Here is a 27,222-nt window from a genome sequence, read left to right as displayed (position 1 = left end):
GCGCTTCCCCGGGGCTGTTCCGGGGGCGGGTGGTGGTCCCGTGCCGGTCCCGCACAGCGCCCCCTTGTGGCTGAGCAGGGAAGTGCCCGCGCTCGCATCGGCCCCGCCCCTGGCCCCGCCCCAGTCTGACCCCGCCCCGAAACGCACTTGGGGCGGGGCCTCCGAAGCGGCGACCAATGGGCTCGCGGGGCGGGCCCGGGGGCGGGCCCGAGACACGCCCTCTCGGAGCGCGGGAAGGCGCTGGCCCGCCCCCCACCTCCCGCCGCCATGTCGGAGGAGAAGCCCAAGGTGAGGGCCGGGCCGGGCCCGGCCGGGCCGGGGTGGGACGAGAGGCCGCTCTGCCGCATTCCGGACCACGGCTGAGCTGCGGGCCCTCCGTCCCGCCGAGCCGCGGGGCCGCGATGGCGTGGCGGGCCGCTGGGATGCGGAGCGGGGTCCGGCCGAGGCTCCGCAGGAGGGAACCCCGGCGCTCACTCTGCCGGTCTCTGAACCCGCCGCGCCCTCCGGTTTTCCATGCAGGAAGGCGTGAAAACGGAGAACGAGCACGTCAACCTGAAAGTGGCGGGGCAGGATGGCTCCGTGGTGCAGTTCAAAATCAAGCGGCACACCCCGCTGAGCAAGCTGATGAAGGCGTACTGCGAGCGGCAGGTAGGCCGCGGGCACGGCCCGGCCTCCCACGGCACCGCGGGGTCCCCCCGCCCCGGGTGGACACCGGGCCCGAGCTGGCGGGACCCCCGATGCTGCCCTGCCCGTGCCGGGGCAGCGGGTGAGCGCAGCCAGGCCCCCGGGAGAGGGAGGAGTTGGGATGCTGGCAGCTCCTCGGTGCTGATGGTGGAACAAGGCTTAAAAGAGTTAAACCGCCTAGTTCTGCTGAGAGAAGGAAATTGTCTTAATTACTCAAGGTATGTTTTGTCCTCTTTACCCAGGTAGTTCTGTGTGCCCCCCTGAATCAGAGTCTTAACACAACAGACTCCTAGGCCATAAATTAAGTACACTCAAACATTTGAAATAGGTATGAGAGCTTAGAGCTAAGATTTTGTAGAGTTAAAGCTGCTAAAAGAATAAAAGAAATTTCTTGGCAGTTATGTATTTCGAGGCTTTTTCGGCTTCAGTGTGAGTGGAAGTTGCCTCCAGCTCCTCAGGTGCTCCCCAGTCTCCCGTGGCAGCGTCACCGAAATTCCTCCAGTTCTGATCCTGGCTCTGAGGCAATTCACTAATCCTCAGTCCTGTCATCTCAGAAAACTTTATCAGCTTTGAGTGCATTGTCTGTTTGGAAAATGGCACAGAACAAAGTCTTCTATCCCCCACAGCTTCCTGTGGGCTGCTTCCTCCTGCCTTCCCACACCTCTCCCACTGCATTCGGGACTGCTGTGGGTGCAGGTGTTTGTTGGCTGCTGTTCCTCGGTGCCCTCCTGAGCTGGAGAGGGATGTATTGCCACAGCCCAGTTCCTGAGCCTGGAGCTCTCGATGCCTCTGCGTTACACAAAGCAGAGGGTGGGGATGCAAATGGCTTTGGAAGTGGAGTTTGCCACTGTTCCCCTTCGTCTGTTAACAGCAGGATGTTATCTTCACTTATTCAAACTTTGCATTCTGTCCTGTTCTCTGCCTGCTGCGTCCTGACACCTCCCTGTTTTGGAAGGAGAGGTGAATACTTGGGTTTTTGGAGAGGTGTGAGGAGTTTTAGTGTTCCTTTGTCTCTGTGTGTGACAGAAGTGTGAACCACCCAGGGATTTCCAAGGATTTGAGAGGGCAAAGTCCTGAGTCCACGAGGCAAAGAATAAAGACTTTCTCGTGTGATTAAACAGTGTCAAAACAGAATCCAGTCGTGTATTAACTCAGATTTTAAGGGCAACATAAACTTACTGACATTCAGCCTTTCTCAGTGTAGACCAGGAGGCAGAGATGCACATGTGTTTGTCCTGATGGTTAAATCTTAATCATAGAATCACAGGATGGGTTGTTGGAAGGGACCTTAAGGCCCATCTTGTTCCAAACCCCTTCCACTAGACCAGGTTGCTCAAAGCCCCATCTACCAGATGCTCCACTGGACACTTGCAGGGATGGGGCAGCCACGGCTTCTCTGCCCAGCCTGTGCCAGGGCCTCACCACCTCTGGGATTTCTTCCCTGTATCTACTCTAAACCTACTCTGTGTCAGTTTAAATCCACTCCTCCTTGTCTTTTGAGTCTTAATTTTGTTAATATTTGTTCTGACAGTAAATCCATGTTGGTTTGAATTCAGAAACACGGGCGTGGTTTCTCATGTTAATTACTCTGACTCCGCAGGGCCTGTCAATGAGGCAGATCAGATTCCGGTTTGATGGACAGCCAATTAAGGAAACAGACACACCTGCACAGGTATGAACAGCACTCTTGCTGCAAACTGCTAGCAACACAGATACTCTGATGTCTGTGTGATGATCAAAGGGGCTTGAAATCAAAATGGTCCAGAAATAGTTGCTGTGAGTTCAGTATTTTCTTCAGGGTGGCTGAGGGAAAGTGTTTCATGCATTAATAATTAAAGTTGCCCCTGAAAGTGCTCTATTGCTGGTTAGGAACAGAGAGCCAAGTGCTTTTGTCACCACGTGTCTTTCAGGCTTTCTGTATTGTAATTTCCACATTTTTAAAATGTTAAAGTAATTCCTGTGTTACTCCCACAGCTAGAGATGGAAGATGAAGACACAATTGACGTGTTCCAGCAGCAGACGGGTGGAGGGTGCTGAGACATGGCACCATTTGGAGGAGTTTCAGGATCCTCATCACACCTCACTCTCCTCTGTGCTTGGATTTGCTATTTTAATAGTGACCAAATGAACAGTCCGATCACAGGGGGCTCTTTGAAACTTTAAGAGGATGTTTACCAAAGTTCCTTGTTGTCTTTGATGTTCTGCGTGGGCAAGTCAAAATCTGCAGGGATGGATCAGTGTTTGAATGGGGCCAGTTTAAGTTCCTCATGTGTATTGTCTCTGTTGTTATCTTTAGTGGCCTAAACATTCATCCATGTGTTGGGACATGGAATGCTCATTCCCGGCTCTGGTGTGTCTTGCCCCTCTGTTTAACTCAAATTATGTAAATCAGCATGAAAGCTTCATTTTAGGATGCAACCAAGAGAAGGAACAGACATGCTGGTTTTAATTTTTTAGCTCGTGTTGCAAACACAGCCAGTCCCTCGGGCAGTGTCGTGCCCTCGACACGGGGCTGAAACACGAGACAATCCTTAAATACTCCAGGTTTACATGTGTTTTGTGATATTATAATAAAGTCAAAATATACTTTTTTAATGCAGAAATAAGATTTTTTTGTTGTGCTGAATTACTGCAGGACTGGGCAGTTGGTCCAAAAACTTAAACCTCGTGATAGTGCAGTGATGCTTTTTGTTGTGCAGGGTTCTAAAAATCCCATTGCTGAGTATCCACCTGCTTGCTGAGTGCCAGGCAGCATCCACCCCTTTCTCCTGGGCCCTTCACCTCTGTTTCTCTGGGGGTATTGGAAGTCTGTGACCTCAGGTTTCTTTCCAATACTTGTTTGTGGTAGATAAACTTGATAAATGAGGGGGAAGCAAAGCACCTTTTAATGTCACCAAATGGTGCAGAAGAGCTGGTGAGCAAGGAGAGAGGTTTAGGAGTCTTAAAAATAATCATCCAGGCTCCCTAACCTTGCTGAGGTGTAATGGTTTGTGTGGTGGTTTGGGCTGCTTGGAGCCTGTTCCATGGGAATTTCAACTCAGGCTGTTGAATTAAGGGACAATCAAATCCAATAGAATAGAACAAAATCCTTCCTTTTATTCAGTGCTGGGAACACGGGGGTAACCCCACCAAAGACAAGTTCACTTTTGTGTTTCCAGGTTTACATACTTAGTTACAGGTGAAACCCCCTCCCCAAAGTTAAGCAGGATATTCTGTGTGACTTTTAAATTTAAAACTGGTAACTCCTCCCCAAAGTCAAGCAGGATATTTTGGGTGCCTCTTAACAGCTCTAATGGGCTGCTCTTACCTCTGCAGCTCTGCATTTCCTTTTAACTAAATCATGTTACAGCTTCAGGCCTCTAATCCAGACAGGTTTTCTGATTTATTTCTTACAGCTCAGCCTCTAATCCAAACAGGGTTTTTGGTTTGTTTCTTAAAGTTCATCCTACAGCTACAGGGTTAAATTCCTTTGTCTAAAGCTTTGCATGGTTAAGAGAACTGACAAACTTGGGTACAAGCAAAAATCAAAAATTAATATAAAGTAGAAAGTTAGTGTTGTCATTGTAGCAGACAAAGGGCACAGGGCTGCAGGTGTCACACACAAAACTAATTTTATTAATCTACAGGTAACAGACTCAAAAAGAAGGAGAAGAAGAAGGAGAAGATGACTTCAATCTACAAGTTACTCTCTGTATGTTCTAAATCCCTCCCATGGTCACTTTTCATGGGTCCATGACAGTGTCCATACACTCTGCCACAACTTCTAGTTGGATACTACACACTCTCCAGATGTAAATTTAGTTTCATGAGAAATTGTCAGCACACATTCCATTCTCACAGCTCGCTCCTTTCTCAGCTTCCTTCTTATCTCATGTTCCAGCTATTTCACAGTTTTCTCACAGTCTTTATCATCTCTTGCTGTTCAGGGAGACCATATTTCATCCAGATCAAAACCACTTGCAGTCTCCATCCCCACAGTTAGTACAGGTCTGATTAAAATTTAGTAAAGATCATATGATTTTATGGAGAAGGGATAAAATCCATTTTCTTGAGGAGTCCCTGCTGCTCCATGGCATCCTTACCAGCCAGTTCTCTTTGCATTTGGCCATCTTAGATCTGCTCCTGCTTGCAGGAATCTTGCTGGAAGGACCTGTTTGCTTTTTCTTATTCTGGTTGGTGGGCTGGGGTGGGATGTCCTGCAGTCCTGGGTTTGTGCACTGATGTGTCACCCTTTGCTGTTGCAAAATCCAGTGTGGATCTGGGGCTCCTGCCTCGTGCTCTGCCTGGCCTGTCCTGGTGGGGAAGCCAAAAAACCTTGGAATAAAAGGAACTGCTTAAGAGACTTTTTTATTCTTTTAGCAGCAAAGGTGTTTGTTAACAACGTTGGAGGCAAAGCCAGTTCATACTGGGCAAAAACTTGCCTGGCCTGTTTGTGTAAAATAAGCCATTTATACAGTTTTGGGTTCATAGTTACACCTTCTGATTTCCATATTAATGACTGGGCAGTATCTTGGGTGGAGCTTTCCCTTTGGCTTGAAATTTGGGTGGTGCCCTCCTGACTTCATCCCTCTGGTGGTCTTGAGGCATCTTCATCACTGTTGGACTTACACCTTTTCTTTGTTCGATGACATGACCTGTCAAACTTGTGAAATCTTGGCTTTAACTCCACAAAATCTCAGCTCTGGGCTCTCATATCTATTTTAAACAGAATCACAGAATGGTGAGATGGAAGGGACCCATTAAGGATCATCAAGTCCAACCCTTAGCCCTGCACAGGACCATATCCAAGAGTCACACCGTGTTAGGATATTCCAAAAAAGTGCAATTATTAATGGAAGGAGGAATGTTAAAATGCATATACAGTGAAGAGAAAACAGGGGAATTACTAACACATTTCAATAGCAGGTTTCCCTACTTGTCACTGAACTTTTAACAAAATAACCACATGAACAGTATAAAAAAAGTCTGAGTTTACCTAATTTATGGCTTAGAAGTCTGTTCTGTTGGTCTTTGGTTCAGCGAGCAGCACAGAACTACCTGGTTAAGACAGACAGCACATGCCTTGAGTAATTCAGCCAATTCTCTCAGAACTGGGCACTTTAACTCTTTTGGACCTTCCTGTGCCTTCAGCGGGAGGGGCAGTGCGGGAGCTGCTCCAGGTGCAAACCGGGGGGGCCCTGCTGCACAACCCTCCCCTCCATGCAATGATTTCGCTGCACAATGCAGCGGTTTGCGTGTTTTCCTCGCTCCTCCCCACGGGAATTCCCTCCCCACGGGAATTCCCTCCCTACGGGCGCGCTCCCGCCGGCTGGAGGACTGAGCGCTACCATAGAGGCGCGGCTGGCGGGATAGAGCGCCCTCCCCACCCGGCCGCTCTGGCCGCGCACCCGGAAGTGGCGGCGGGGCCGCGCCATGGCGGGGACGGCGCTGAAGCGGCTCATGGCCGAGTACAAGCGTGAGTGGCTTTCCCTGGGCCCCCCGCGCCGCTGCCGTCACCGGGAGCGTTCCCAAAGCCCGGGAGAGCCCGCGGGGCAGGCAGGCCAGGCCAGGCCGCGGGCCGTGCTGGCCGTTCCGCGCCGGCCGCGGTTCCCCCCGCCCCCGCCGGGTGCAGGGCCCTCCTCCCCGCGGCCACACAGAGTCCCCGGGGCGGCGGGGACTGCGCACCGGGGAGGGGCACCGCGGGCTTTGGGGAGCGGCTGAGGGAAGGGGGTCATGCCCGGCTCAAGTGGGACACAGCCGGGACACGTCTGGGGTTCCGCGGCTGCAGGAGCTTAGTCATGGCCCGGGCTGAGAACTCGGGGCAAGGGGCCAGTTCCTTTGACGTTTTTCCCGGTTAAATTTTCCAGATGTGGAGAAGTCTCTGTTGCAGAGATTTGTTATCTCAAAGGTAATTAGAGGTGTTGTCAGGAGAGACACCTTCTAGTTGTGGCTGCCCCATCCCTGGAGGTGTCCAAGGCCACGGCTGGACGGGGCTTGGAGCAACCTGGGCTGTTGGAAAGTGTCCCTGCCCATGGCAGGGGTGTCGAATGGGATGATCTTCATGGTTCCTTCCAACCCAAACCATTCTGGGATTTTGTCCTTAACAGAAGTGGAGTGGTTAGTAAGAGCATTTAAGCTCTAATTTAGTGATCAAGGACACAGGTTTGTTTGTTTCAAAGTCGGTGTGAGATGTGACTTGCAGAGGTGACGAGCAGTGAATCCTCACCGGCTCCACCACAGGGAGCAGGTCCCTCTGGCAATCCCACTTCTCCTGGGAGGGATCGTTGCTCCCTGGTGGGCTTGAGAGCTTGCAGGAAGGTGCCTTTTGTTGGCAAGAAATATTTGTTTAGCTCGTTGCTTTTGGGCTCTGATGCTCTGCCTTTGATTGACAGCAGGGAAATAGAATGGAGAAATGAAGTGTTTGGTGGGGACGGAGGGAAATGAGCTTTAAGAACTGTTTTCCTGCTCCAGGGACAGTCACTTACTGCACTCCCCAGGTTGTCCAGGGATGAGGGAGTTGCTTCTGTCTCTGCCATTGTTAGTGGAATATTCCAGGCTGTGTAAAACAGAGTAACTATAGACACAGGTTTGCTGCTAAGCCCGTGCCTGTTCCCAGGCTGCTCTGCAGAGCACAGGGCTCTAAGCTGAGCTGTCCCACAGGTGTCTGGGGGCTGGGCCCCCCTGCTTGGGTTGTGCTGCTGAGCTCAGGGCAGTGAGCAAGCCCCACAAAGCCTGTGCTGACTCTGTGTGTCCTAGAAATCTGCATTTTCTGCTGTAGTCCAGAGGCACTGACCTGAAAAACAACAACAAAAAGCCTTGGCTCTGCTTCTGTCTGTGCTGTGCCTTCAGTCCCCTCAGTCTCAAAATGCATTTTTGATCCTTTGTTGTTGACAGGCTTAGAGATCTTACAGGAAGGTCTTGTATGAATGAAATCTTTAGGAAAAAATTGTATTAAAGGTCATCACAAAGACTTTGGTACTTCATGTCTTGGGTAGACATGAGGGGAATCTTCTCTGCCTGGTTTCCCAGATTAACACTAGCCATGAACTGAGATAATGTTTGGCCTGTGAACTGTCTTTAGAAACACTTTCCCACCTCCAATAAAACACAGTCTTGTAAAAAATTAATGTGACTAATTGGACTTCTGGAAATCAAGTTGCAGCAGTGCAGTTGGCCAGGTGTTCTGGTGTCTGTGGCTGCCTGGATTTCAAACCTTGCTACAAACCCCAGAATTAAGCCTGACTTAAACCCCTCCATTTTGGCAGAGGCTGTGACATTGCACTGTTTTTGTTTTGAAAAAGAAAGGGGAGGTGGCTGTGGGCAGCCAGATGGTATGGATTGATTTTTTTTAATCCTAATTTAGATCTTTGTTTGCATGTTTGGCTTTTTGCTGCCTTGCATTTATTATCTACTCTGCCAGAATGAACGTGGCTAAAGCTTTCAAAAATTCAGATATGTAAAAAAGGGTGTAATTTTTATTAGAGTCTATTGGGTTTTGTCTGTTATTTTTATAGAGTCTGTTGTTAAGTCTAGATGTGTAATAGTATTAAGGCCTGACTTAGTCTCCCAGTAGCAGTTTGTGTTTATGAGAGTTAAAGGGATGGAAAGTTTAGTGCTTCCTGGCTGAGGGTATCTTACACTGGCTGACATTTCAAATCTGAAATGGGTTACTTTGGAAGAATTATGTCAGCTCTGTAGAGACCTGAGGATTACAGTGCCTGGTTCTATGCTCTGTATTTCCTTCCTGGTTCAACCAGGCAACAGAGCATAGATTGAAATGCCAACAGGTATCCTTGGGTGTGCTGTCGGGTTAAAAACAGGAGATTTATGTTGTGAGGTTTGGGAATTCACAGAAATAATACATGTTCTGAACCTGGCAGTGTTTCAGTGAGTACTTCCCATCCTTATTGCCTGGGGACGGTTGTGTGGAGCCAGAAGAAAACTGTTTTCCAGCATCTCAGTGCAGATGCTTTCAGGTGCTGCAGTGAGCATATGCCCTTAGTGTTTCCTGAATCCCTGGGTTTTAATCCCCTTGGAGGTGCACTAAATGGATGCAGTTTTTAGAAAACGTACTGCTGAACTTCTCTATCAGGATGTGATGGGCTCTTTATTAAGAGCTTTAACAAAGAGGGTGTAATTGACCCATAACGACTCCACAAAGAGCAGTGAAACAAAGCGTTGATGATGCCCCGAGTTCCCAATAGAAGCATCACTATTCTGTAGGTCAGCTGTTTAAAGCTTTACAAGCAACCACTTTCCTGGCTTTCCCCTTTCTCTCTTTCCAAGCTGACTCCTTTCTTGGCTTGCTGTTTTATTCTTTTTGCCAGATTGAGTCCTTGTCCTTCCACCCCTCAGAACGACATTGCTGCTCATGTGTGTGCTCTGTAGGAGGCCGAGATTCTGGAATAAAACTCCTTAACACCAATCTAGTGGTACCCCTGTTTGTTAGCCAGATGTATCCACAAAAGTTACGTTCAGGATCTTCCCTAAGTGGGATTGTTTTCGCCTTGGGGCCTTCTTGGGGGTCTTCAGGGAGCCCTGGTGGTCTTCCATACATGGTGGTGTTTCTCACCCTGGTTATGTGAGCTGGGCAACATATTTCTGAATAGTGTTGGGCTGCTTTGGTTTGTTACAGAGCTCGAAATGTTCACCAGTCCTTCCATATTCTTCCACTGACCCTCACTTCTGTGTGATTTACGACAGGAACCCAAGGCTTGCCAGGAGGGAGGGAGCTCCCTGAGCACTTTGAGAAGCTGCTTTATCCCATGAGTCTTGCTGCTGGCAGTTAGCATGGTGTAAAATGGCAAAAAAAAATAGGTGGCCAGGCTTTGATTGCTCAAGGCCAGGCTGGATGGGGCCATGAGCAACCTGGTCTGGTGTGCTGCATCCCTGCCTAATGCAGGGGTGGAACCTGATGAGGTGTAAGGTCCTTCCAGCCCAAGTTCCTCTTTGCCTGCCCCAAAGGCTGCTGCACGAAGTTTGGGCAAAGCTGCCTCTCTGCAATAGCAGGTGTTGCTTCAAGATCCGTGTTGTCCCTGTCAGTGCCTTGTGTTGGATGCTGTCAGTGCTCAGCAGGGGCACAGGGCTCAGCAACTTGCTATCCAAGGAAGGGTAATGGAACTGGGGCAGGGGCTGGAGCACAGCTCTCATGAGGAGCAGCTGAGGGAGCACGGGACGCTCAGCCTGGAGAAAAGGAGGCTCAGGGGGGACCTTCTCACTCTCTACAACTCCCTGACATGAGGGTGGAGCAGGTCGGGGTCAGCTCTGCTCCCAGGTTACAAATAACAGCCTCAAGTTGCACCAGGGGAGGTTTGGATTGGAAATTAAATATTCACTGAGAGAGACTGTTTGGCCTTGCTGGTCTGTCAAAGTCGTTCTGCATTTGATTTGCTCAGAGCATTTGTTTTAGACTTCCACTCCTTTTTGCTGCTAGTTTAGGAATAATTGGAAAAACTCCACCCTGACATTCCATTTTTGGAGGCTCTGGTGAGCCTGAAGCAGCTGATGCTATGTCAGATCCCAGCAGTTCATGCTGTGCAGCTCCAAAAACTGTGCTTGCAGTTTCCCCTTGAAGAGCTCTAGAGAAATCACAGGGTAGGATGTGACCTGTGGAAAAGAGGTTTTTCTTTCCTCAATGACCAGGTGTAGCAGCAGCCACGCAAAATCAAACCTCCTGTGCCCAGTTCCTGCTTTGCCTGATGTTAAGAATGAAACCTTTTTCTCCAAGGGGAGAGCTGAGCCAGGAAGTGGAGAATTGAACCTTATGTTCTCATGGAGACCCTTTGCTCTGTGGGCTCTGGCTGTTGCTTCCCATTGCCCCAGTTTTCCTTGGAATGGAGAGCTGTGTGATACACCTCTGCTTGGCTGCCACCACAGGGGATACACAGGTGCTGCTGCTGACTTTTCCAGGGAAATCGTGGGAGAAACATCAGAGGGGTTTTCTTAGCAAGTGCCACAAGATGGAGCAAAACGATTCCAGGAGCTCCTGGGTTTGACATCTCCCTCTTTCTGTCTAAAAACATCAACAGGAAAAGCTGTTGGAGACCCACTGTGTAGTGGGAAAAGCCTGTCCCTGAACGTCAGGACATTGTGGGAAACTGTAAGGTTGAGTTTCAGTCTGGGGCTTGTGGACTTTGGAACCTCAGAGGTTAAAGGCAACCTGAGAGAACAGAAGAGTTTCCTGATCTCTCCTGCATTGTGGCACATCTTTGAATCCTACAGTGAAGGAGCTGCTCTAAGGCAGTGATGTGTTCCATGCAGCAGTTTTCACCTACAGCCTGACAGGAATTAGGTCAAGCATCTCATTTATTGGTTTGTGACTTCCCATATTGCCTGGGCCAATGTTCCTGCTCGTTCCCATGTGTGGGAATGCTCATGGTGGTTCTTGTGTCTGTGTCCTGTGTGTTACGGGGGGCACTGGTGTTCCAGAGGCCACTGGTTAGGAAACACTGTGCTGGACAAACAGCTGGGAGTGTCACCTCCTGCTGCCAGTCCCACTGGCTGCCCCACGGCTTGCTCAGCACCGTGGGGCTGGCGTTGAACCCCCAGGGCTGCAGGCCACTGGTTGCCTGTGTGCTGCTGAGCTGTGCCTCACCTGCTGCTGCCACCCTGCAGGACATCAGAAACTGGGAGCTGGTGGTCATTCCACTGACAGGAGAAAACCTCACTGCTATTTTATCAGCTCACAGCATTACTGGGCTTCTTCACCAGGCTTGAAATGAGGGGCTGATGCCAAAGGTTGTTGTAGGACTGTGAGTGCTTCTCCTCTTTTGCCTTGTTCTAGATTTTGTACTGAAGTGCATCAAACCTGAATGGGTGCAGAGAGGTCACAGGAATGCAGCCTGTTTTCTTTTCAGGCTGTTGAGTTTGTACCTGTAGATACCACAGAGTTCCAAGAGGAGGATATTTCCCAGGCTTTGTGGGAAGAGTTTTTGTCTTCCTTCTCAGTTTTAAGTTGTTGCCCCTGGGAAGATGGGGACTCAGTGGTCCTAGAGGTATTTTCCAACCTAAATAATTCTGTGTTTCTAAGACTAATTATTCTCCAAGGGTGTCTGTGCTAAGCTGTGGCCAAACCAAATGCCACCTGAAATGCTTATGCTTGCAGGTCACCTTAACCTTCCTTATGTTTCTGTTTTCACAGAGCTGACCCTGAACCCACCAGAAGGGATCGTGGCAGGTGAGGAGCCCAGTGGGGTTTGTGCTCTCTGGAGCTGTGACCTTGTGTTCAGGCAGCACTGAGCATTGTTTTGTTTTGTTTTGTAGGTCCCATGAATGAAGAGAACTTCTTTGAATGGGAAGCCCTGATCATGTGAGTTAATATTGTTTTGTGTCTGAAATCAGCAGTTGGGTGCTGTGATTGGCATCTAGGAGAGCAAGAATGGGGAAAATTACTGTATGACACCAGCCTTGGCCTACTGTGGACTGGGAAATCCTTCTCTGACCTAAAGAGGGAATTATATTTGGATTTTAAACAGGGTGACAGAGGCAGCATTGGTGAAATGTGCAACTTGTGGTCACTTGTACAGGTGTCATAATAATGACCTTGCAGATTTTTCAGGAATCCTCATTTGGCCTCCCTTGGATATATGTTACATTTACAAACACTCTGGGAAACAACTGACTGCTTGTAGGTCACAGACCAGTTGGAACATAACTTCAAGTGCAGGACAGATTTTAAGTGGAGCAAAATATATAGATTATTAGTGACAGAAGAAAAAAAATCAGTGTCTAAAATTAGTTTACTTACTATTCAATTTTTTTTTCTAGAAAAATTGAAAGGTTTTGATGTGAAGAAATGTTCAAATTTAAATTAAAAAATGGAATTATTTTGAAATTCTTTATACTTCATTAATTGGTTGGTGGTGTGAAGAATTGAGTGCAGTGGTTCTGTATAGAAAGCTCTTCTGTTGGTGAATAGCTCTGTGTTTTGGGGGTGGCAAAGACCCCTTTACAAAGCTGTGTTCTCCCCCTTCCACTCCACTGGTTGTTGGTAGCAAAATTAACCATGAAAATAAACAATCTTCTTGACCAGCATCTTATGAGTTGTCTCATCCCTTTCTTGTACTCTTAGTTATGCTGCACCTTTGTGAACTTTGAGTACATGAAATAACTTGTGGTTTTTACAAAATGAAGTTCTAAAATGGTAAAAGAGACCTTTGTCACTCACATCTGACAGTTCATGCAAATGCTGCATGATCAAAAGATGGAGAAGCTTCAAACTGCAAAGTTCATCTTGAACCTGTTGGTCTGCTATTAGGGTAGATCCTGGCTCTTGTTTTGGGATTCCTTTGGTAGGAATTGGTGATTTCCTTTCATTCAGCCAGGGCTGGGGGGTCCTGGAGGACTCTGAGGACAGCAGGTGATGGCCGTGGCCCCACTTGCTCCATTCCAACTATGCTTTGGGCAGGTTTTGCCTCCAACCACCAGTGCTGACTGGTGAGATTCTCAGCTGGTGTGGGTGGCAGAGTTTTCCTAGCTTGGTTTGCTTGGAGTGTGTTGTCTAGGGATGAAAAACAAGGTTTCTGTCTCCTGGGCTCAGGCACACAACCAATACAAAAGCATCCCAAGCTGTAGCGAGTCCCTTATTTCCACACAAAGCTGCGTGGGTGATCCTGCTGGATGGCAAAAGCTGGAGCCTCCAAGTTATTTTAGGCCTTGGTAAGTGGAGGTTTGTATTACCATGGCTTGTTTGCTCATTGATGGGAAGAGTTGGCAAATGCCTCTGCTTGTGTGCAGTGATTTCTCTTGGGATAACAGGTGGTGCTTCCCGGTGGCTCAGTCCCCTGAAAATAAACACTTAGCATGGAAATAGGTTGGTTGGTGCCTGACTCCAGGGATTTTGGCTGCAGGGTCTTAGGGTTTCTCTTTCTGCAAGTGGCACAGTCAGCACATGTGCTTTGTGATGTGCCAGCTTTCGGGTCAGGCAGCTGTGCATTGCTGGGAGTGTGGAAATCCCAGAGGATTTCATGCACTTCTTGGAATATTCCTGCCTGTTGGTACGTTCTCATAGCAGAGGTTTGTGGCCGAGTAAAGCTTTGTGTTAACCTAGACAATAGTTTTTCATGTTTCCCATAACATTCTTAGAGAATGGAGGAGCTGCCTGCAGACTTGAAAGCCCTTTAAAGTGCTGAGTGTTGAGCTTCAGGTCTTTGTCAGCAAAAAATGAGAGGCGGAGGTGCTTTAATTTTGGTTTCTATATTGTGTGTGTGTCATAACCAAGGTGTATTTTAAGATCTGCTCAATTCTGAAGCTGTGGTACAATAGAAACATATTTACTCTAAACACGTGTGATTACTTTCATCTCTTTACAAGCCCTGTTAGCAGCAGTGTTTGCATACCTTTGGAAAGCAAGCTACATGACTTGTTTGTGTTTGTGGTGATCTCTTCCAGTGTTTAATAATCTCAAATGTGCTGTGTGACATTGTGGGAATGGGAGGTGTGCAGGTGAAGAAATTAGAGTTAAGGTAGGTTCAAATTTTCAGGCAGATGATGTGAAAAATGTAAGTAACACGATAGTGAAAAAAACAGAATACTTTTTGCCTTCACCCAATTTATATAAAGCTGTAGCCCACATAATGGCAAATAAATTGAAAAAATGGTGACCTAAGAGAGAAAAGACATCTCTCATTTATCAGTTCAGAGGTGGGATGGGAGATGTTACACAGATTGATGTAAAAGCTTGGCCTGGAGATAAAATAATGTCTTTTTAAATAATGGAAATACTGATTTGTGTTTCCAGTCTTCCTGCCTGCAGCAGCAGTGCTGAAGGAACATGAAGCATATAAATGTTAGTGCTGTATTGAGGTGTCTGAAGGACAGAACAGCTCTTAGGAGTGTAATAGATCAAGAGCTGCAAACACCACATGGAAACCTTTCTGAACAGTGGAGGTGGGGGGTGGAGGGCACAGAGTGGCTGGAGAGCAGCCAGGCAGAGGGACCTGGGGAGTCTGAGGGACAGGAAGCTCAACAGGAGCCACCAGTGTGCCCAGGTGGCCAAGAAGGCCAAGGGGATCCTGGCCTGGATCCAAACTAGCGTGGCCAGCAGGCCCAGGGCAGTGACCCTTCCCCTGGACTCTGCCTTGGGGAGGCCACACCTTGAGTGTTGTGTTCAGTTCTGGGCCCCTCAGTTGAGGCAAGAGATTGAGGGGCTGGAGCGGGGCCAGAGAAGAGCAACGAGGCTGGAGAAGGGACTGGATGTGGCAATGAGTGTCCTCTGAAACACCTCCAGGGGCAGAGAATCCACCATGTCTTGATCCAACCCTACTGCGATCACCAGGAGTGCTCTGGGCTGGTGATCGCAGTAGGGTTGGATCAAGGGTTGGACTTGATGATCTCAGAGATCTCTTCCAACCCAACTGAGAAGAGAAGAGCAACGAGGCTGGAGAAGGGACTGGAGCACAAGTGCTGTGGGGAGAGGCTGAGGGAGCTGGGGGTGTTCAGCCTGGAGAAGAGGAGGCTCAGAGGTGACCTCAGCACTGTCTAGAACTCCCTGAAGGGAAGTTCTGGCCAGGTGGGGGTTGGTCTCTTCTCCCAGGCACTCAGCAATAGGACAGGGGGGCACGATGGGCTCAAGCTCTGCCAGGGGAAATTGAAGTTGGAGAGCAGAAAAAAATTCATTGCAGAGAGAGTGCTCAGGCATTGGAATGGGCTGCCCAGAGAGGGGGTGGATTCCCCATCCCTGGAGGTTTTTCAACTGAGCTTGGCCGTGGCACTGAGTGCCATGATCTGGTAAAGGGACTGGAGTTGGACCAAGGATTGGACTTGATGATCTCGGAGGGCTTTTCCAACCCAATCCATTCTATGATTCTGTGATTCTGCAAGTCAGATCTTTGCAACAGTATTTCAGGAGAGGTTGCCTTAAGCTTCTCCATTCCTTAGCACTGTGTGAGGTTCTTCTGTCTGTGTTGTGTTCATGGATTTAACATTTCAAGGCTGAGTTTTCCCCTCTTTCACTGCCAGGTGTGTTGCTATTACACTTTATCCCCAGAAGACAAAACCATGCAATTGTTAAGAATTTTATTAGCCTAAAGATTGCTTGAAAGCTAAACAACACAAATTGAAGTCAACTTATCAAAAAGCTGTCTAGAATGGTAATTAGATCTATAATTAGGCTTATGACTTAGGTTTCCATTCCCCTTTTGGGCATCTGATGTTTGTGGGGCTTGGTCTTTTTCCAGTTATCTTTTTACAAAGAAGCCATTTGCAAATGTATGTGAAGTTGTGATTATAGAATTAAGAGTCACAGAATCACTAAGGTTGGAAAAGACCTCTAAGACCATCAAGTCCAACCTTTCCCCCAGCACTGTCAAATCCACCACTAAACCATGTCCCCACGTGCCACATCTCCGTGTTTTGGACACTGTCAGGGATGGTGACTCCACCACTGCCCTGGGCAGCCTGTGCCACTGCCTGACCACCCTTTCAGTGAAGAAATTTTCCCTAATATCCAATCTGAACCTCCCCTGTCACAGCTTGAGGCCATTTCCTCTCATCCTGTTCCTTGTTACCTGAGAGAAAAGACCAACCCCCACCTGGCTCCACCCTCTTGTCAGGGAGTTGCAAAGAGTGAGAAGGTCCCCCCCAGCCTCCTGTTTTCCAGACTGAACAATCCCCATTAGCTGTCCTTGCCAAGGCACTTTTCCCTCCTGTTTTGGCAGATCCCACCACCCTTTTCTGCCCCTTGCCTGAGCAATAGGCAGCTTGTGGAGATCAGAGTTTCTCACTTTCAGTTGTCTTACACCAGCTCTGGAGTCACTGCAGAGCAGGGGAGTGATGGCAAAGCTACTGTGCTCTTACCTGCCTGGCCCTGACAATGTCCTTTTTGAGCTGAAAGTGATGCTGTTAAGTTCAAATGCTGAGTGTTTTGTAGTTGCAAATGCTGTCTTGGATTAACTGTAATAATTTCTTTGAAGTTGATCCTGGCAGGGCTGAGTGGCTGAAACAAAAGCATTTTGCTCACATAATACAGGGCCCAAAATGGAGTGTGTTGGGTTGAGTGTGTTTGACAGAAGAGCCCTCAAGGCTGTGGGTTTGCTCTCAAAACAGAACATAAGACACCCACTGTATGTACATACTCTCAGAAGTTCAACAATAAGCCTTTAAAATGCATCTGGAATTAAAATGGTAATGACAAAATGCATTCAGTTCACTCTCAGATGTGAATTGAATCCTGACTAAATTTAGGGAAAAGGCCAGAAAGGGAACAAAGTGGTTGAGGCAGTTTAGCTTTTGTTCTTGCAGAATGTTGATGCATTTCTCTTAAATCACACCTACCAGTGTCAATATTCAGGTTTAAATTGCATAGTTCTTGTGTTTACTTACCAGCCAAGTCTTTTGAATCCCAGTCTGAGAGAGTGAATCTTGTAAGGTTTTAGGATTTGCTGCTCTCAGTTTTCTTGTTCTCTGGGTTTCCAGTTGCAGTCTTAACTGTTACAAATCCTTGCACTTTAATGTTCTCTCTGGCATGGGGAATGTGGATTGGAAGGGGAAGGCATGAATATATTCCTAAACCTTATTTCCCAGACAGTAGAACCTTTGTTTGAAGGACTTTTTACTAAATATGTGAGGTTTTCCCTGACTACAATTTTTGATGCTTGTTTGAGCATCGTTCCAATCTGGAAATCACATTTGTGTTACAAATTTCAGATGGTTCATCAAGTTTGAATAAATCATGCTTAATGAACTTTTTTTCCTGCTCACTTTTCAAAAGTGTTTTATGCAGGCAGGGTGAAATAGTTGTCTTTATGTTCTCAGCTCGATTGCACTTTGGTCTAGATGCAGAACACAGTAAGGAAATGTTTCTACAAGAACCCTGATGAAGCCATTTGTTCTCCATGTGCACTGGAGGGAGGGCAGGCTCAATACCTGAATTCTGCAAAGATACCTTGTTGTCCTGCATCTCATCTGGCAATTACAGTCTCTGAGCTGTGTTTTTATTGTTACAAACCCTGGCTGTGTTTTCTGCGTCAGGCAGCCCTAAGTGTTTGTGTGGTTTTGCTCGATACTGGCAGTTGGGATCTCTGTGGGGTTTCTCATTTATTTGGGAGCTCCAGCATTTGACAGCTCTGTCTTGTGCAGCATAACAGTATCTTCAAAGGCACAGGAGTCCCACACCTGCCTCTGCTTTCTCTTGACGTGCAGACACTCCAATCCTGGAACATGCCTTGGAGCCAGATACTCCAGTTAGATCCAGACACACCCTGCTAATTAAACAGTGTTGTGACCTTCCTAGTAATTTAGTGTGCAAGCTTTGATTTCCCCCTTGCCTCCCAAGCCTTGTAGTTGGATTTAAGTTTATGAGGTGTGGGGTAAGAGCAAGTTAACTCTTTTTTTTCCTGGAGAAAGATGGTCTAGCTGAAGCTTCAAACATCTCGTTAGACAAGAGTGCTGAATAACATTTTACCTGTTTCTAGGGGTCCTGAAGACACCTGTTTCGAGTATGGGGTTTTCCCTGCTATCCTGAGCTTTCCACTTGACTACCCCTTGAGTCCTCCGAAGATGAGATTCACGTGTGAGATGTTCCATCCCAACAGTGAGTCTGATGCAGCACAATGCACAGGGGAGTGGGTTACTTGGGCACCTTACAAACAAACTTCTGCAGCAGGAGAGCTGCTGTCCTTCCCAAGAGCAGGTTTCTCCACCCTTGGGCATGCAGTAGGAGCATTCAGCTGTCCTTCCCAAGAGCAGGTTTCTCCACCCTTGGGCATGCAGTAGGAGCATTCAGCTGTCCTTCCCAAGAGCAGGTTTCTCCACCCTTGGGCATGCAGTAGGAGCATTCAGCTGTCCTTCCCAAGAGCAGGTTTCTCCACCCTTGGACATGCAGTAGGAGCATTCAACTGTCCAGCAGAGTAGGAATAAGGAGAGATTTTTGAGTTGAGAAAAAGAGGGTTTAGAATTGCAGATAGATTCTGGGGCCTGCTAACAGAAGCAGGATTTTAGTTCTGTGAAGAGGACCAACAGTTAGCAAAACAAGTAAGATAAGAAGGTTTCAGGTCAGTCTATTCATAGAAAAGGATTTTCAAGAGATAACTTTTCTCATAGCAAAAATGAACATCTGCTGAAGAGTGTCATCCAATTAAAGCTGTGATGAGTTTGATGGACACTGTGGTTTCAACCTATGGGATGAAGCTATGGGTGGGAATAAGTAAGGGATATATTCTGGAATTAGAGCAGAGTTTTGACCTGTCTTTTTCTCTCCATGGAGTTCTTGAATAAAACTCTCTTTGAGTGTGACACCTGTAAGCTGTGGCCTAATTAATCTTTTCTCATCTTCAAGATTTTCTACAGGCTCACACAATCCCACACTTACACAGCAGTTTTTCTCTGCCTTAGGTTCTTTTTATTGCATTACTCCTCATAAACCTTTGCTCCTAAACAGTCCAGTCAGGATTCCAGCAAATTCCCTGCCTTTGAGATAATTCTGGGAATACTTGTAGCTACTGGATAAAGCTAAATCTGTAGCTGAATCTTCTATGCTTGATGTGAGACTTGGTGTATTAATGTAGTCTGTTTCCAGTCACAGAATCATAGAAAATGCTGGGTTGGAAGAGACCTATCAGGATCAGAGTCCAACTCCTGACCCTGCACAGGACACCTCAAGAATCACACCATGTGCCTGAGAGTGTTGCCCAAATGCTTTTTGAACTCACTCTTGCTCTGTTGCTTGTTTTTAGGTAATTTGGTGTTATTTTAATGAGTGAAAAGCTGTTCATGTTCACCAAAGCGTGGGTGGAGCTTTGTTGGGCAGCATGAAGTCACAGGTCTGTTTAACATTTCTGATGGAATCTTTTTGACACACAGAGTGCTCTGTCCAAACAGATGATACATTTGCAGGCATTTAATGTTAAGATTTTGCTGACCTTGGCTCTGCAGTTCTGATTACAGTTGTACTCCATGATCATAGAGATCTTTCCCAACCTTAGTTATTCTGTGATGATGACAATATTATCTTAAGGCTTTTCAGTGGAAGTAATTGCAGTAACCAGAAGTACAACTAACAAGTTTGAGCCTTGGACATGAGAAAACCTTAAAGCCCCCTATTGCAGGCTGGGGCACTGCTTTCTGGAATCATCCTTGGAATCCTGTGTAAAATCATTGCTTATGGCATCTGAATCAACATGGGTTCTGTAAAGGTTGTTTATCATCACCCAGGGTTGGTGGGCTGGATGTGTGTTCCAGGCTGTTAGGTCTCTGCCACTTAAAGCAATAAAAGGCAAATGCTGCCCTTCTCCTTAATGCTTCCTCTCCAGCTGATGTTCCCACACTTGCAAAACATAAATCATAACTTCAGCTGGGAGTTGATTTATTTCATCCTATTCCAAGGAATTTTGCAAGTTCTCAAAGTTCTTTTGTTCTTCCCTTCTGCAAGCACCACTTGTGCAGGTTCTTGCCCATTTAATCCACATCTTTCTGTTCTCCTGGGGAAGACACACAGTGTAGAACTGTGTGGAAACACCTAAGGCAGGATGGCATCACCTCTGGAGCTCTGGTGTGCACAGCAGGGCAGTGTGTGGCACTTGGAAGCAGTGTGGCCACATTGGCACCTTGCTCCAGCTGGACTAATTCACCCAAAATTCTTGCCAGGACTGATCTCTGTGAGCAAATCCGTGTCCCTGCAATACTCTGCAGCTCCTGCTGTGGCCTTGGTGTGAGGGTTGCTGCTCACAGCTGGGTTGTGTGCAGCATTGCCAGGAGGAGCAGAGAAGCACAGACTGACAGGTTAGATATCAGAAAGAAATTCATTACATAGAGAATGCTCAGGCATTGGAATGGCCTGCCCAGAGAGGGGGTGGATTCCCCATCCCTGGAGGTTTTTCAACTGAGCTTGGCCGTGGCACTGAGTGCCATGATCTGGTAAAGGGACTGGAGTTGGACCAAGGGTTGGACTTGATGATCTCAGAGGTCTTTTCCAACCCAATCCATTCTATGAGTCTGTGATTCTATGGATGTGGCACTGAGTGAGAATCCACCATGTCTTGATCCAACCCCACTGTGATCACCAGCCCAGGGCACTCTGTGCCCTGGGCTGGTGATCACAGTGGTGTTGGATCAAGGGTTGGACTTGATCTCAGAGATCTCTTCCAACCCATCTGATTCTGTGACTGACACTCTGTTACTGAGTGACTTTACACATGCTTCTTCCGTGGGGTTAACTGGAGTCTACTGGGTGGTCAGCTCAGCTCTTTAAAGACTCTGGGTCTTGTAAATCTGAAGTTTAGATCACCTGAAGTAGACACTTGAATCTTTCTTCTCAGCTGGGGTTGTGCTGGGCTCAAGCTGTTCTTTTTCTGTTCCTTAAGTGCTTATTCATCCCACTGTAAGAAATTGCAAGGGAAATGTTTTAAAAGTCTTCTATGTTCCCTTATCTTTGCAGTTTATGTTACGTGGAAGGGGAATCAAAACACCTCAGAACTATCTTCTCTCACATTAAAATGACCTTTGTGGATGCTCTGGCGAAGAAAACTTCAAAGTAGTGATTAATGGCAATGCTTGTGTTAGCACTGAGTGACAACAGGGGAAGATCAGAGGATCACAGGGAGGGTTGGAAGGGATTGTTGGAAGGAATCTTCAAGCCCATGTTGTTCCAACCCCCTGCCATAGGCAGGAGCACCTTTCACCAGACCAGGTTGTTCCAAGTCCCATCCAACCTTGCCTTGAACACTTCCAGGGAAGTGCAGCCACAGCTTCTCTGGGAAGCCTGTGCCTCCCCACCCTCACAGGGAAGGATTCCTTCCCAGTATCCCATCTAACCCTGCCCTCTGGCTGTGGGAAGCCATTCCCCTTGTCCTGCCCTTCCAGAACCTGTCAGAGCTCCCACACAGCTCTCTTGGAGCCCCTTCAGGCACTGGAAGGGGCTCTGAGGCCTCCCTGGAGCCTTCTCTTCAGGTGATCACCCCCAGCTCTCCCAGCCTGACTCCAGAGCAGAGGGGATCCAGCCCTGGAGCATCTCTGTGGCCTCTTTTGGACATGTTCTAGCAGCTCCACATCCTCCTGATGTTGAGGGTCCCAGAGCTGGAGGCAGCACTGCCAGTGGGGTCTCAGCTGAGCAGAGAGGGAGAAGATGAGTATGTCTTCTGGCATCAGCCTTTGCCACCTTGTCTGTGCCCTGTGTTCTGGGTGTTTTAAATGAGTCACTGCACAGAAACAGGAGAGTCATCAGTGAAGTATCTTCTACCTGTGGGTTCCTGACTTGCAAGGAGAAGTGCTGATTCAGCACCTGCTGTTTTCACCTCTTCCAGCTGTGGCTAAACCAGCTCCAGTCCCCAGCCTGGGGCTGCAGCAGGGGATGTAAGTCTTCCACAGTGCTTACGTGTCACAGGCTTGTGCAGACACAGCTGGGTGAGTGGAAGGAGCTGGAAATAAGCACAGCTGCTTCCAGTGGTCATTCCCACTTAGCTTTGTCTTGCTTTCCTGGCAGTGGCACAGGTTTGGTCACCTGAGGAATAGAAGCACCGAAAGTGCTGGGCTAAAGTTGTCCTTCCTTGGGAGGCTGCAGAATTAGGCCATGTTGCTGGAGTAGTGTTTCCAACTCCATTCTCTTTGTGTTGCCTCTTCAACCTTTGTTTGGTTTCATTACCAAGTCAGTAGAGTCCAGTCTCTGTGAAGACAACTTGTACTGTTGCAGGCACTTTGCTGTGCTAAAGGTGTAGAGGGAAAGATGCCTGGACCCTTAATGCATTGGTTTCTTTCATTCCAGGTGCTTTAAAGCATCTGAGCTTCAAGCAAAACAAAATTAAAAATAGTGGGAATTCCTCTGGTTGCATCTCAGTAATGTTCAAAATAAGATTAGTTCTATTGTTTATGATATATTTAACATAGCACTTTATTTTTATGACATTCATGTTTATAACACATTTAACATAACATTTTCCCCTCCTTTGCTTAATTATTTTCACAGTCCCGGTCCAGTGGAGGACTCCAGTGTGCATTCAGTGCATTCAGTTCCATTTTAAGGAGGACTGGTTATGTCCTTGGAGCTGTGTCTGTGCATAAATCCTTGCCTTATTGCACCAGGCTACATCTCTTATGTACCCCATGGAGCCTGTCACTGGTTATTAAATGACAGGAGTGCTCCCACCAGGTTTCTCTTGGGGAGGGAATTTATTAGATTTGCTTAAAGAAGAATTTTGTCTTTCAGATTTTGTCTCCTCTTGCCTTTGGAAGAGGAAATTTAAAACTGGGTTTGGCCAGTTTCACCATCCCTAGAGATTTTTAAACACAGATTGGCCGTGACACTGAGTGCCATGATCTGGTAAAGGGACTGGAGTTGGACCAAGGGTTGGACTCGATGATCTTGGAGGTCTTTTCCAACCCAATTGATTCTATGATTCTATATGAAGGCCAAGTCCCAGCATTGATCTGTGCTAAAGATCTGGAGAAGCCAAGTGTTTCCACTGAGTAACAACCAATCCTCTCTACTCCTTGCTCAGTTTACCCGGATGGGAGAGTGTGCATCTCTATCCTTCATGCTCCTGGGGATGATCCCATGGGATACGAGAGCAGCGCAGAGCGGTGGAGTCCCGTGCAGAGCGTGGAGAAGATCCTGCTGTCGGTTGTTAGCATGCTGGCAGGTGAGCACTGCTCTTCTGTCAGCAGGTCCTGATGGAGCTGCTTCTTGCTGCTTGCTTTGTTAAGTGAGCAAAGCACGTGGAAAGCTGCTCAGCACCAAGCACCGTCCTTAAAGCCCTGGTATTTATTTATTTATAGACAAATTCTCTGAAAAGAATTGGAAAAAACATGACTGAATCAGTAAGCAGGTGTTCCCAGCTTTGGGAGCAACTGCAAGGCTTTCCTTACAGGTTGGCAGCAACTGAGCAGGTGGCGCTGATCAGGTGGGTCCAGAGGCTCAGCTTGTTCCCTGCTCCTGGACAAAACCTTCTTTGTGTTTGCTGTAGTGTCTGTTCAACTCTTAAAGCTTTGGCTTTGAGGGTTTGGCTTTGGCAGCTGAAGGGTTACCAGACCTAACCAGTACAGTAAACTGGAGTCCATGGCCTCTGATTCAGAAGCCATCACCCTCCATTTCTCTTTCATATTCCCAGCCTGGGAATGGGCCCCACTCTGCCATCTCTGGTTCAGAGGAAGGCTTCTTGAGAAGAGACCTGGGGTAAAAAACTCTTTGGGCAGCCTTTTAAATGTTTTTTCCTAAATCCTACCCAGATTGTGCATCAGCTCTGTCAGGTACAGCTCCCTGCAAGATGGATCCTTTTCCATAGAGTGGACAGAGCCACTGAACTGCCTGAAGAGGGCAGAGCCGTGTCCCTTGGAATTGCTTTTGAAGGATAAATGGGTTTAGAAGCAGCAAAGTTGACCAAAGGGAGCAACAGATTCCTACATGGGATTATTTTATCTTTGGAATAGTAACCTGCTGTTGGGAAGCTGTGCAGGCAAACAATACCTCCCTTGCTGTGCTTCCCACAGCCTCAAAGAGCTTGGGTTGTGGTGCAGCCTTACCTGGACTGGTCTCATTCACTGCCTGTACATCCTGTTTTCCCATGGCTTTTGGAGGAATTAGGCTAAAACATCAGTGGTCAGCTTATTTCAGGCTGCTGGCAAACTCTCAACTTTGGCTCTGCAGGTGGCATAAGCCCAAATTTACCAGAGTGGGTGACCTGCACACCTACTGCTTTTTAAGGGTGGACCATCTTGTGTTGAGATGGATGTGAGCTTCCAATACACGCAATGAACTGGGCTGGGGTGGGTTTGGAGTAGTGTGTGAAGGGAAATGGGTAGAGTATGTTCTGTCTTAGTGCCTTGTTTAATCCTGGGTCAGTGTTCTGCTGTGTGCTGCCCACAGCCCTGATAAATCCTGTGTTTCAGCTTACCTCTGTAGAAAATGGGGAGCCCCTGTGACTCCAGCACTTCATGTGCTTTGTAAAGTGCTCTGAAATCCTCAGATGAAAGATGTTGCAGAAATTAAAGCATTCTATGGGTTGGCTTGGTTTGTTTTGTAGTTTTTTAAAAGGACAAGCCATCTCAGTGAGTGACAGAGCCTGTTTGGGTGGCCTGATTGGGGGGCCTTTGTGTCTGGGAAGCTGCAGAACCAGAAAAGAACATTTTGCAGGGAGTGACCTGTGGTTTTAAAACCCCTTGACGGCACTGGGGGTGCCACATTGTGCTGGCCATGTGCATGGTGGGGCTCTGCTGCTGAGAGCACAAACAAAAGAAAGTCCTGTTCCTCTGTCACTTGTTCATTGCCTAAGCTCCACCTTGCTGTGGTATCCTTTCTCTGGTGGTCAGTTGAATCAGAGCTGTTTGGGAATCCAGGAGCTATCTCTGAATTTTCTTTAGGAGTGTTACTTAGTCCCAAGGAGAAGTGTATCAAAGGCTCAGGGAAGGGGCATTCATGAAGAAGCAAGAGGGTCTTGCCCCGCTGCCCACTTACCTTTCATTCTTTCTCGTTTCAGAGCCAAATGATGAGAGTGGAGCCAATGTAGACGCCTCCAAGATGTGGCGAGAAGACAGAGAACAATTTAACAAAATTGCCAAGCAGATTGTGCAGAAGTCACTTGGACTTTAAGCTCATAGAGAGACTGAAGTGTTTTGTATTTCTCTCCACCTGGAAACGAGCAGTGCTCAGTGCTGATACCAAAAAGGAAAACTTTGTAAAACTATTGGCTTAGTTCATATCATTTGTTATTTATTTACTGTCTCTTTTCTTCCACTGCTCCAGAGAAGCCTCTAGTTCACAAGCTAAATTGTGCAGAAAAGGGATTTAACGCTAGGGAAGAACACAGAGACAATGCTGTTTCAAAGGCTGCTTGTTGCTACCTCACTTGGTGGTGTGGAAAGCCTGGAGACTTGGCAATCTGCGGCCCACCCTCGCCCATCTGCTGTTGGAGAGCAGCACTGCTTTGGATCGACTGCTGAAGAATTAGTTCTGCTTTTTTAGGTAGCATTTCATCTGGAGCAACAGTAGGCAGGAAATAATCTCCCCATTTGCAGTCAGATCTGATTTGAAAAGTGTAGTTAGCAGGAGAGGCTGTAAAGCAAGGTTATAGTCAGAGGGTTTGTTAGCAAAGAAAGGAACTTTAGAGAGGATGTAGGGATCTGTGAGGACTCACTGGGGGTTTGGAATGAGCTGGCATTCCTGTGTGACGCTGTGAGTTTGTACTGAGCCTTTGAGTCAGTGTTGGCTTGGCAGAAATCCCAAGAGCTGCTTTATTACTCCTCAAAGACCCTCAGTTGTAAACTTTACACTCAGAGGCACAAGGTGTAACGCCTGGACTGTTAAACCCTTCAGTCCAGGTTCACCTGGACAGCTCTGTCAGCTCTTCCTCTGGTGACATGTGGCTGTCGAGAGGATTCAGCACTGCTGCCCTTTGCCATTACAGCCCAGGTCACCCATTTTCAGGTGAATGAGCGAAGATGAACATGATGGACTTGTTAAAATCACCTGTGACACTCTGTGCTGAGTGCTCTTGGGTATTAAATAGGAACCAGAGAAGACAGGGATTGTTTTCTCGAGGATGGTACGACGCATGTTTTGGACTTCAGTGTTGTAGCCAGTGTGAAGGGTGCAGGAAAAACCAGCTGATCACTGCCTAGAACTGCTGAGGGGCCTCTGCTGACCTTTCTGCTTTGCAAGCCAATCTCATGTGTAGGTCCAAATCTTCTTCAATTTACTACAAGCAATAACATGCCCAGGGATAGCACATGGAGTCCAGTTTTGTTGGCAGCTTTAAATGGGCTAAATTTGACAAGGGATGGGGCTTTTTTAATGTGAAAAGCGTGTGACATGGAAGGAGTTGCAGCGTGGACAAAGCTCTACAGAGGTGATTGCATGTGCATGGCACAACTTGTCAGTGTTTCTGTCCTGCCCTCAGTGCTGCAGGTTGCACTGTGCCATCGTTCTGCACCTCTGAAGAGTTTGTATTGCTGCAACTTGCTGATTTTACCTCCTTGTAGATGTAATTGTTGCTTTGATGTAGAGGTGGGAGGGGGACTGGGCATAGCTTGGGAGCAGAGATGACAAAATAGTGTTGTACCTAACTAGTATTTCAAGGCATACAGGAAAATGTAGCACTTTACACAAACTGGGAGCATTTTTTTGAGTTGTAGTAGAGGGAGGATTGCTCCTGGGAGTACTGCAGCCACTTTGGGGAACAACTCTGGAGAGCTGCAACAGCCATGTGCTCAACAATGGATTCAGCAGACATGGCAAGAAATTGGGGTTTGCTTAAGTGCAGAGTGTTTTATTCATGTGTGCTTGCTCATCATCTTGATTTTATGGTGGGATTTAGTCTGTATACTGAAAATAAAGTGATTATATTTTCTCCTTTCATAGATGTATGCAAATGTGTTGCAGTGGGTGTTTTATACCGTGACCACCTGGCCAAGGTACTTGCTCCAAAGAAGTGGAAGGGTTCATTCTAACCCAGCTGAAACACAGAGAGTACTTTAGAGGAGTGAAAGAGAGCTGACATGGTTGCTATTGCTCAGACTTTCAGGCAAATGTGTTGTCTCTAATGATGATAATGGCTGTGTAATTCAAAGAAAAGTGCCAAAATCTGACAGCAGGAAAATGTGATGCAGGTAACTCCTTAAAAAATCTTGTTATAATTG

The 27,222-nt window shown here is 47.4% G+C and overlaps 2 protein-coding genes across 2 annotated transcripts; both read left to right on the top strand.

The window, feature by feature from the left end:
* The first annotated feature begins 222 nt into the window (after positions 1 to 222).
* SUMO3 (small ubiquitin like modifier 3) lies at positions 223 to 3,306 on the top strand. The gene is made up of 4 exons (XM_071566231.1): positions 223 to 288; positions 520 to 648; positions 2,285 to 2,356; positions 2,659 to 3,306. The coding sequence occupies exons 1-4, from the start codon at positions 268 to 270 to the stop codon at positions 2,719 to 2,721; spliced, it is 285 nt and encodes a 94-aa protein (XP_071422332.1). The 5' UTR covers positions 223 to 267; the 3' UTR covers positions 2,722 to 3,306.
* Positions 3,307 to 6,074: 2,768 nt separating this feature from the next.
* Positions 6,075 to 26,949, top strand: UBE2G2 (ubiquitin conjugating enzyme E2 G2). The gene is made up of 6 exons (XM_071566164.1): positions 6,075 to 6,139; positions 11,804 to 11,839; positions 11,926 to 11,971; positions 18,075 to 18,193; positions 23,091 to 23,231; positions 25,065 to 26,949. The coding sequence occupies exons 1-6, from the start codon at positions 6,097 to 6,099 to the stop codon at positions 25,175 to 25,177; spliced, it is 498 nt and encodes a 165-aa protein (XP_071422265.1). The 5' UTR covers positions 6,075 to 6,096; the 3' UTR covers positions 25,178 to 26,949.
* Positions 26,950 to 27,222: the final 273 nt, after the last annotated feature.

This window comes from Pithys albifrons, chromosome 11, assembly GCF_047495875.1.
Source record: "Pithys albifrons albifrons isolate INPA30051 chromosome 11, PitAlb_v1, whole genome shotgun sequence".
NCBI lineage: Eukaryota > Metazoa > Chordata > Aves > Passeriformes > Thamnophilidae > Pithys > Pithys albifrons.
Note: the sequence above shows the minus strand (reverse complement) of the source record. Positions and strands in the feature narration are given on the sequence as shown.